Source organism: Acromyrmex echinatior, chromosome 5 (genome assembly GCF_024713525.1).
Source record: "Acromyrmex echinatior isolate Ae372 chromosome 5, ASM2471352v2, whole genome shotgun sequence".
Classification (NCBI taxonomy): Eukaryota; Metazoa; Arthropoda; class Insecta; order Hymenoptera; family Formicidae; genus Acromyrmex; species Acromyrmex echinatior.
Window position 1 is genome coordinate 1,198,565 of NC_141856.1, and position 10,264 is coordinate 1,208,828.

The following is a 10,264-nucleotide window of genomic DNA, read 5'->3' on the forward strand; positions in this document are numbered from 1 at the left end:
CATGATTTCTTTTCGGATTTTTTTCTAAAGGTAAAAGATCTCATTTACATATAAAAATAGTGGTTTTCTATCTATTCAACGCATACTACGTCGAATTATTTTTTGCTAAAATTGTCGGTTTAAAACTTTTAGAAATATAATTAACGCATATAATTTCAATAATTAAATAAAAATATATTTAGCCTGTAATATGTGTTTATTAATAATGTCACTTATTTATTTAAAAAAAAAATTACGAAAAAAGAAAAAAAGAATCGATCGTGGGATCTTTAACAGATCTTTCAGATCTCGCACCCTACGCGCGAGACCACGCCGAGGTTTTGCAAATCACTTCTATAAACGTTCATGAAAAATCATGGAAATGTCAATATCTCGTAAATTATCGAATTTTGAAATTATTTCTATTATACGTAAATTGGAGGAATATAGGATTAATATAATTATTAAAACATATACGTTATCTATAATGTTCCTTTTCCTCTTAGTTATACACGTTGAACGGTCGAAATTGCTCAGAAAGCATTTTCGGTCGCTAGAAACAAGCGACTATAAAGAGAGAGACAGACTCTGAAGGATAGACTCGCTGTTTCGCTCGACGAGCCCAACTCGGCATGCGGAGCCTCACCGATTACAATCGGAACTTCTATCCTTTTTTGTTTTTTCTCAGTCTCACTCTGTCATACTTCCGTTTCGATAATTCGTTCAAGAATGTGATTTCTATCGATTTTGATTTGGCATCATCGCTGATGCGACAAGGATGCACGATTCCTTTTCTAAACAACGATCTTGATATATATTTCTATACATAGGCTGCTGGAAAAGTTTCTGCAAACGATATGAAAAAAAAACATGTAAAATTCAGTAAATAGCTTTATTGTTTTTCGAAGTTTTCGCCTTTAAGATTGATACATTTTTGCATACGCTCGAAGTAGGAATAATAGGCGGGTTCTAACTCAGGTCCTTTGAGGGGAGCGCGGGGCGCGAGGATACTCATAGGCGCGGGAGAGTAGGCGCGGGAAGTACTGGTAGACGCGGGGAAGGGAGGGGAGGCGCTGGAAGTCCCAGCGCTATCGATGTTTACGTCCCGGTGCTATCGATGTTTACTGATGTGTCGCCATGTGCGGTGTCACGTATTATTGGGACCGCCGCCACCCATCATCGCAGACGCTGCCGCCACCGCCGCCACCCCCGTCGCAGGCACCAGTGCCACCACCACCGCCGCGTCCCCAAATTAAAAAAAAAATGATAGCCGTCGTTTTTCTGTAAAACAAAAGCGTTACATTAGCATGTAACATATAAGAAGAGAAATTAACATATATAAATTTATGATACTTACAATTCCAGTCTTCCGACTCCGGATCAGGCTCGTACGGTCGGAGACCAAATAATTCTGCTAGGAAGAAATCCCTTTCTTCCCACATGTCTATTTGATTCTCTCGGTCGCATTCTCTTTCGTTTCTTTTTATTCGCCAAGTGGCTATGTTAATGAAGCCTCTGATTTGAATAAAAGATGAAGATACAGGCTGAAAAAAAATGAACAAAATGAATTTAAAAAGAAAAAAGAAAAAAATAGAAAATAAATCTATTTGTTATACTTACTGAGGGGATAATTTGCACCCCCACCTCGTCCCGTAATTGTAGCCGGACTTGCGGCTCGTTGTCGACCATAAGGTATTGAAAAGTAAAAAGATGCAAAATCACTAAAATGAAGCGCAAAAATCACTAAAATGTTTGATAAAAAACAACTTACTCCTTCCATGGGATACTCGTATCTAATTCGAATTAGATCTTGCAAGTTGCTCATCGTTGAAAAATAATCTTAAAAAAATCGACAAAAAATTTTTTTTAAAAAATTCACAATATTATCACTTAATAAATAATAAACATATTCTACTATTTAGTGTAAATAGTAGAATACTTTTACACTTTGGGGAAAAAAAATCACTCACGTTATATATTATCACGTTAAAACTTTCACTCGCATGCAAATTCAGCAAAAGACTGACACTGAAAATCGATCTTCGGTGTGGTGTGGTGTGGTCATGTACTATTGGGACCGCCGCCGCCGCAGACCCCGCGTCCATCCTAAAGTGCTGTTGTGGTGTCATGTACTATTGGGACCGCAGCCTCCGCAGACCCCGCGTCTATCCCAAAAAAATGCGTTTCAGGCAGTCACTGCGGAGTCCATCCCTAAATGCGTAGCAATATTATAACGCGAACAAGAAATATTAAAGAAAAAAAAGGAAGAAAAAAAACCTATATAATAAAAAAAATTCTTACCTTCTCCACACCCTATCCCTCTCCGTCCTCCTCCTCATCCTCCGCTGAATTCTTAGTCCTCTTCCTCTTCCTCTTTTTCTTCCTCCACCGTCTTCTTATCCTTCTCTTCTTCCTCCACCGCCTTTTCCTCCTCCTCTTCTTCCTCCTCTTATTCCTCCTCCTCTTCCTCCTCCTCCTCATCTTCCACTGAATTCTTATTCCTCTTCCTCTTCGTCCAAACCCTCATCGAAATTGTAGATGAGACAATTGAACACAATTCTATTAATGCTTACTCGCTTGAGATCGTCCGCCTCATCAGCAGCCTCGATAAAGTGATAGAACAGTCCTAATTCATCTACGCGTATTCGAGTGAGATCAATTATAATATTATCATGAATCTCCTCTAAGAAATAGGAGGAGACGCTCTCTTCTTCAGTTTCTCCTTCTTCCTCTTCCACTTCCTCTTCTTCCACTTCCTCTTCTTCTTCCACATCCTCATCGAGATTGTCGAAGAGGTATTTGAGCGCAATTTTATTAACGCGCACATGCCTGAGATCGTCCACCTCATCGGCAATTTCAATGATCCGATGGAACAGTTCTAATTGATGTACGTGTAGTTGAGTGAGATCTATGATATCACTCTGACTCTCCTCTGAGAAAGAGGAGGAGGAGGAGGAGGAGGAAACGCTCTCCTCTTTAGTTTCTTCTTCCACTTCCTCTTTAGTTTCTTCTTCTACTTTCTCTTTCATTTCCTCTTCCTTCACAGCCTTATCGAGATTGTCGATGACGTGTTTGAACGCAACTCTATTGATGTACACATGCCTGTGATCATCCACCTTGGCAATGAGGCGATTGAACACTCCTAATTGATCTATATTTAATTTAGTGAGATCAACTGTGATATTATTCTCAATATCCTCTAAGAAAGAGGAGGAGGAGGAGGAGGAGGAGGAGGCAGTTTCCTCAACTTTTTGTTGTTGTTTTTGCATGTTATAACTGCACAATAAAAAATTATCATTTCACTTAATCACAGAAAATGTGCAACAATATTCTATCATTAACACTAAAATAGTAAAATATTGTTACACATTGGGGGAAAAAAAAATATCACTCACGTCTTAACACGTCTTGCGCGCGGACAAAGCAGAACAAAGACTGACGTTGAGAAGTGAGCCTGCCTAGGATCTATAGGGGGTGGGAGGCAGTTGTATATAAAACATTTTAGATCATAAGTGCCGTCACGAAAAGTTATCTCTATAGCGCGTCGAGATATAGGATGAATGGATGGATGGATGGATAGATGGATGAGAAGTAAAGAAAGTACATATATATACATGTATAATGATATGAACAAAAAAAATTTTTTATTCACATATTATTACATCATTTCTTTTTTTACGTATTAAAAACTAAAGCCAATAGCTTGCAATCGACGAGCTGATGTTTGTTAAAAATATCACTATCGCGTATAGCGTTTTTGGACGCGATGTTGGAGAATCGCGTATACTTGACATCAACCGTATCGACGAGTCGGGTTAATCGTTCGAACGTTACATCGATACATTCGTCAAACTCAAACATACGTCGTAGCGTCGTTTCGAGTCATCATCATGCGTACGGACGAAGAATTGAGACGTACGAGCGTAGCATCGTTCAGCATGCAAATGCTGACGGTTAACGGTCCAACACTTATAAAATTGTCCTTATATTCATTTCGCAGCATCTTGTAAACATTCCATCACTACTCGTAGAAACCTTTCCACGTTTCGAGAGACAGCAGCAGTTCATGTCCGCGATGATCTCCCAGGGCGATCTCCACGTAACTCGGTGGACCAACGTTGATTCCAATTTCCAAAAATTTATAGCCCGTAATCGTCAGATCGTAACGTCTACCCAATAAACGCATCTTACGATGTTCCATGCTGTGTATATATATATATACATAATGTTAAAAAAAACGTTTCTTTTGCATATAGAATGTTAAAACTTACATGTTACTGCAGTTCTTCTTCGTTTCGTACGATGAGTTGCTGTTTTCAGCGTAGTACATTTTTCAACCGTTCGTACAAGCGAGTATCGCAAGACTAATTGCACCGCGTAAATTGCGATATATATAAAACTTCTAGAATCGAAGAGGGGATAACTCTCCCCTCTTTTTCTAAGAATTGCGAACCTGTTGCAACATGTTTTATCGAGTCTTTCTACGTTACGCTCGTAACTGAAGCTTACGATTGAATGAAAAAAAAAAGTCTAATATATACTGCCTATATACATTGCATATATGTACTGTCAGATGTACTGTCTGATCGGACACGTCGCGACACGTTTTATCAAGTTTTATCTTTTTATATATTTTTTCTTTGTCACGAATTTATACATACATTTATACATACGTTTATACATACGTACATACGTACATACGTACATACGTTTATACATATGTTTATACATACATACATACATACATATATACATACATATGTACATACATACGTACTACGTACATACGTTTATACATACGTTTATACATTACAAAGGAAGGGAAAAGAAATACATAATAAATACGTTAACGTATTTTTATTTAAAAAATTCTTTTGCAACCACCAGTTATATATTTTCAATACATTTTGTAACGCGCAATTCTTAACATGTTGTCCACATCATACAATATTAGTAACATCTAGATTAGATAAAGATTCCATGTCTTCGTAAACCGCGTCCAAGGCCTCGATGTACATGCGTTCTCGCTCATCGTCCAGAAGCAAGTTCTGCAACCACGTTCGTTTCTCGCGTCCCTTGACATACACGACAGCATCATCTTCAAATACAGCCATCGTAATTAGACGTTTCGCCTCGTTGTATGGGATCGTCCCGTCCTCCCATTGCAATCCATGGTGATAAGCAATCAACCAGGAGGCGCAAGACCTGTCCGATCTTGTCAAAAATTTCCATGGCATGGGGCTCGTAAAAATGTAATGCGTGAGAACGGTCCCCTGTTTCAACACCGCTACTTCCTTCACGATAAATTTCTTGTTAACGATGAATCCTTGCAGATCCACGAACGTTGGCACGAGCATGTTGTCGAGAAGACTGCGGTCGATTGCGGTCGATTGCGACGTATCGTAGATCTTATATCGTGTCAGAGGTGCATCTTAGGTGATTTTGCGCACAATTGTTCAATGGATTATACTGAACCACGCGATCGTGTATGATGAGACAATAGGCTGTTGTATTTGCGGGTACATCCTCTTTACATTCAAAGTCTAATCGCACGTCCACGGTGCCACTCTTGACTCGTTCTGTCGTTTGATTCGTTCTGTCGAGAGCAATCGATGATCACGAATGGGGACCATTTTTAAAAATTTTTTAAAGGTAAAAACTCGGTCGAGATACTCATCCCCTAAAAAGCCCTTGGGGGAAACGCGCGTACGTGTACAAACGCAATCTTTTTTGTCAAACCCAAAAAGTTCGAGGAAAAAACATTCCGAATTGGGGAAAATTTGGGGGCTTGGGGGTTAATTTCCCCGGTCGCAATTTTCGTTTTACCCCCGGGGATTTTTTTTTTTCGCCCTTTTTTGCATGGGGGAAAAAAAGTAGCGGGGCTTCGGGGCAAAAGTAGCCTTTTTGATGGCCCCCGAATGCTTGGTTGTGCTCTGAAGGGGGGGAAATTTTTCGTAAAGATCCCACAACGAAAAGCCATGTCAGATATCGCCGCCCCCCAAAGCGCGCCCCCTTTAACCGTTTTTTTCCCCTCGCTCAATAACACGGGGGGCATTCGCCACTGTACTTTGAATAATTCGAGTTTTTGGTTAAAATCGGACCCCCCGTAAAAAATTGTTTCGTTGCGCGCTTTTTTAAAATTTTCAATCTTGACGGGGTTTTTTGATCACCACGTTTTTGTAATTTCCCAAAACCCCCAGCATTAAAAGGGGGAAGCGGTCCCCCAAAATTTTAAATCCCCGGCTGATAGTCTGCGTTCCCCCGGGCCCCTTCCGTAAAAAAAACGCTTCGGGACACTTTAAAACATATTTTTTACTTGCTTTTTACCCCCCACATTTTTTTTACGAAAATTCCACCCCATTGTTTTTCATACAAATTTAAAAACGAATAGGAACGCGACAAAATTTTTCCCAAATAAAAAAGGGGAGCCCCCGGGGGGGAAAATTTTTTTTCTTCGTCTTTTTCCCTCGACATATAGAAAGCTTTGGGGGGGGGGGGCAGTGTTACACCCGTTGCTTTTGGGTATTTTTTTCGTCGCTGTACCCAAAGTGGTTTTTGGGAAGGGGGTTTTCGTGTGATTTCAATCTTGACGATGCGATCACAAAAATGGGGGGGTTTTAAAAAGTTTAAGAATAATCACCAAAAATTTTTCGCACCGCGAACCCCCAAAACTTTAAATGAAAATTTTGTCGCTTTTATTTTTTTTTCCTGTGCAGTTTTGGGTGACAGCTTTTTTAGCTTTTCGTCCCCAGCCTTTTTAAAAAGGGTAGGGGATCTTCGGGGTACGCCCCCCCTTCAGCACCCCTTTTTTACGCTAAATTAAAAATTTTTCCCCCGGTAGGGGGAAAACAAAAAATGATCCTTCTCCTCAAAACGACCCCTCGCCTTTTTTTCGCGAGCTTTCGTTGGGGTCGTAATCCCCGTGCGATGATCGGGGGGTAAATAAAATTTTCGTGGCCCCCTCCAATCTTTTTCCCGGCGCCACGTCGGCAAAATTCCCCTGATGTGGGAAAAGCTTTTGCCGTTGCAGGGGGAAAAACCCGGTTTTACTTTTTCATCTCCCGGGGAAAAATTTTCATTCATTTTTTTACGAAGTGATTCGTCCCCCCTTTGCGGCTGCAGTACGCTTTAGGAACCCCCGCAGCGACCAAAAATTTTTGGGCTTTCAAAGTTTTCTGTACCCCAAATTCCAAATTTTATTTTTTGGGATTTTTCGGGGTAAGGGGGATTTTTCACCCCCCCATCATCATCAATCAGTTTATTGTTTTTCATCACCCATAAAATCCCCGGTTTTAAAATGGTCGCGGGCGGACGTTTTTTTAAAAACGCGCGTTTAAAAATTTATTTTTATTTTGTACAACCCCGGGAATTTTTAATTTCCCTTTTTTTTGGTGAAAAAATTGGGGTTCGTTTTTGTTCCGGTATGTTTGATAAGTTTAAAAATCTTTAAAAGGTGTAATCCCCTAAAAAAAAATTAGGGTTTTTGGGGGGGGTAAAATTGGCGCGGAAACGGTGTTTTTTGGGGGACTTTTGGGCAAAGCCCCCCAAAAAAAAAAAAAGGGGCTTTTGTTTCCCGCCCTCGGTGGAAAAAATTACAGAAAACCTTTTTCGGTTTTTTAAAACCCCCCGTTCTTTTCCCCCCTTTTTCCCTTTTCTCTCCTTTAAAATTAACCCCAAACTGGGCCCTTGAGTTTTTGGGTAAAAAATTACCCAAACCCTTAAATATAACCGTTTTTGCTTCGCTCCCTACCCTGGTCCGGCCCCTGTCCCATTCCCGCCCGTTTGTTTGTGGGGGGTTCGGTCGTTGTGAAATTTTCTAAAGTGGGTCCGTTCTCCGGCGCTGATCCCAATTGACTTGAGGGTCCTACCCTTTTTTTCTTTTTTGCCTTTTTTTTTTTTTTATTCCCGTCCATTTTGGTATTCCGAAACGTCCCCCCCAAGTCCAAAATTAAGTTAACCCTTTAACGCCAGGGGGCCCGGGGTTGGTTCTTCGGCGGATCGGGCGTTTTTTTTCCCCTTTTTCCCGCGGGGCCAGGGTTTTTTTTTTTTTTCTCCGCCCGGATCGGGCCCCAAAACACCCCGGAAAAAGGGGTAAGCCCGCCCTTTTCGCCGGGGGGGGCCCCTTTGCGCCCTTTTTTTTCCCTTTTTTTCCTTTGGGGAACCCGGCCCCCCCCCCCAACGCGGGTTTTCCATGGCCCCCCAACCAGTGCGGGGTTTGCCGGAGGAAAATCCCCCGAGGGTCCCCAGCCAATTAAAAGGGGCGGCCTTTTTCCCTGGGGGCCCCCCCCGGGGTCGTTCCGGAAACCCGGAATTTTTTTTGGCCCCGGGCGTCCACTTATTTATATGGGTCCCTTTTAATTTAATGTTTGGAACCCTGGCCCCCCCCGGGGTCTCAAAACCCCCAAAACCCCCGAAAAATGAAACTCGGGGAAAAGGCGGTTTTTATTTTCTTTCTTAGTTTTTCCCCAAAAACTGCCCGCGCACCCCCCCCAAAACATTTTCCCTTTTACCCAAAATCCCTTTTTACCCTTCCGGGGGGTGGCCCGCAAAATGCGGCCGGCAAGGCCCCTTATTGTTAGTGTTCGGCCGCAGCGACGAAAAATTTTCAACCCCCTCCGTCCCCCCTTCACTTTTTCCCGGGGAAGCTTTCCCAATTTTTTCGAGGTTTTCCCCCCGCCCCCGCAAAAAGAGTATGCCTTTTCGGTATATATTTGTTAACTTTTTGGCCCCAAAAAAACTTTAAAAAAAAATTCCAAAAAAATTTTGAAACCCAAAATGGTGGGGAAAAAAATTTTGGGGGTTTTTTTGGCCCCCCCAAATTCCCCCCGCCTTTTTTTCCCCCCCTTTTCCCCTTTCAATTAACCCTTTCAAAACCGCTTTCACCTTTAGTGTAAGTTTTTCCCCTGCAACCCTTCTAAAAAAAGTGGCCACAAGGGTAAACGAAAAAATGGGAAATGGGGGGAGGCAGCCCCGGAGAACCCCCGGGCCCGGCCCCAAAAGGGGCTGCCGAGTACTATGGGGCGCTTCTTTTGGGGGCCCTTTTAAAAATTGTGGAAACCAACTTTCTTTAAATTTTTGCCGAGACCCCCAAAGGGGGGTTTTTTTTTTGGGGGAAAAAAGTGTACTGAAATCACTAAAACCAAAAAAATTTAGGGGATATTCGAAAATTTTTACAATCGATGAAATAGGCATTTTTTTTTTCCAACAATAGCCCCCCCCCGTTCCCCACCGAACGAGGCCCCCCCAAAAAATTCTTTTTTATCTTTGGAGGGGGCTTCCGCAGGGGGCCCCCGGGAGAAAATTTTTTTTTCCCCGATGGGTCCCCCCGCGAATTTTGACTTTTTCTTTTTTTGTCACCCCAAAGCGAGGATCCTTTTAAACATCGATACGTGACAACGCAACCTGTGATCCTTTTAAAAAGGATTGAATTTACTTGAAAACTTTTAAAAAATTTTGATCACTAACCCCACCCCCCTTTTTTACGACGAATTTTTTCCGTTGTGTGGGACTGGGGGCCCCAAAAACGAAAAAAAAAAAAAAAAAAAAAAAAAAAATATGGATTTTTGTAAAGAAAGGTAGTCCGCTTAAAGGGGGGTACAAAAGGGATTTAACTTTTTCGCAAAATTGAAATTTTAAATAGTCTTTTTTTTTTTATTTCCCCCAGAGACGAACATTTTGAGTCGCGAGCGTGAAAAAAACCCCGAGAGAGAGGGGGAAGACTAGCGAGTCGCCCCGAAAAAAACCCCCGCCCCCTTCAACCTTTTTAAAAACCGGGGTGAATGGGGGAAGACAGGGAAAAGGGACAACTTTTAAACCCCCTTATTAAAAAAACCGGGGGGCCGACAAATCGTTAACCCCCCCGGTTTTCCCGCGATAAAGAGAAGGGGGGCTTTTATGACGCAGCGTTTTGCCCCAAAAACGCGAGGAAGGAAAAAAGAGGGGAAAGGGGGGAGGGAAAAGGAGAGAAAGAGAGTGAGACTTTTTGGCGTTTCGGAAAAACCCCAGACCCCATCGAAAAGGTTTTTTACACCGATACCCCTTCCCCCGGGAGTGATATATCAACGAAGAATCTTTTGGAAAAACTTTTTTTAAAAAAGGGGGACACTCCCCAAAACAAGGTTAAAAAACAGTTGAAAAAAAGGAAAAGGGCAAAAAGGCGTTGCAAGCCGGCTTGGCCCCTGGGTCAAAAAAAATTGGGCTTCCGGGGGGGCGCGGGGAAAACAGAAAGGGGGTATGGGTAATGTATACGGGTTTTCCCCCCACAAGGAGGGGGTTGATTTTTAAA

General features: G+C 42.0%; 2 protein-coding genes across 5 annotated transcripts; both read right to left on the reverse strand.

Annotated features, from left to right (window-relative positions):
• Positions 1–857: 857 nt before the first annotated feature.
• On the reverse strand, positions 858–1,732 carry LOC147909625 (uncharacterized). Of its 2 annotated transcripts, XM_087406362.1 has the most exons (3): positions 1,600–1,732; positions 1,337–1,523; positions 858–1,260 (listed from the first exon to the last, which is right to left on the reverse strand). In XM_087406362.1, coding segments are annotated over exons 1-3 (258 nt in total). In that variant the 5' UTR covers positions 1,669–1,732; the 3' UTR covers positions 858–1,258. The 2 variants fall into 2 exon arrangements, with proteins under 2 accessions (XP_087262488.1, XP_087262487.1); XM_087406361.1 differs by having other exon boundaries at positions 858–1,523.
• On the reverse strand, positions 1,337–5,548 carry LOC147909626 (uncharacterized). Of its 3 annotated transcripts, none has more exons than XR_015545130.1 (3): positions 3,375–5,548; positions 2,281–3,255; positions 1,337–2,190 (listed from the first exon to the last, which is right to left on the reverse strand). XR_015545130.1 is itself a non-coding variant. In XM_087406360.1 (3 exons), exons 2-3 carry the CDS (start codon positions 3,593–3,595, stop codon positions 2,475–2,477), a joined length of 1,002 nt encoding a protein of 333 aa, XP_087262486.1. In that variant the 5' UTR covers positions 3,596–4,181; positions 4,251–5,548; the 3' UTR covers positions 1,337–2,474. The 3 variants fall into 3 exon arrangements, 2 of the variants coding, with proteins under 2 accessions (XP_087262486.1, XP_087262485.1); XM_087406360.1 differs by having other exon boundaries at positions 1,337–3,255; positions 3,375–4,181; positions 4,251–5,548; XM_087406359.1 differs by having other exon boundaries at positions 1,337–3,255.
• Between the last annotated feature and the right edge of the window lie 4,716 nt (positions 5,549–10,264).

Coding starts and splice junctions, on each gene's coding strand:
- LOC147909626 (XM_087406360.1), bottom strand. CDS start 3,595: ATGTATATATATGTACTTTCTTTACTTCTCATCCATCTATCCATCCAT. Junction 3,256..3,374: donor CGCGCAAGACGTGTTAAGAC/GTGAGTGATATT, acceptor TTTATTGTGCAG/TTATAACATGCAAAAACAAC.
- LOC147909625 (XM_087406361.1), bottom strand. CDS start 1,668: ATGGTCGACAACGAGCCGCAAGTCCGGCTACAATTACGGGACGAGGTG. Junction 1,524..1,599: donor GGGTGCAAATTATCCCCTCA/GTAAGTATAACA, acceptor ATTTTTTTTCAG/CCTGTATCTTCATCTTTTAT.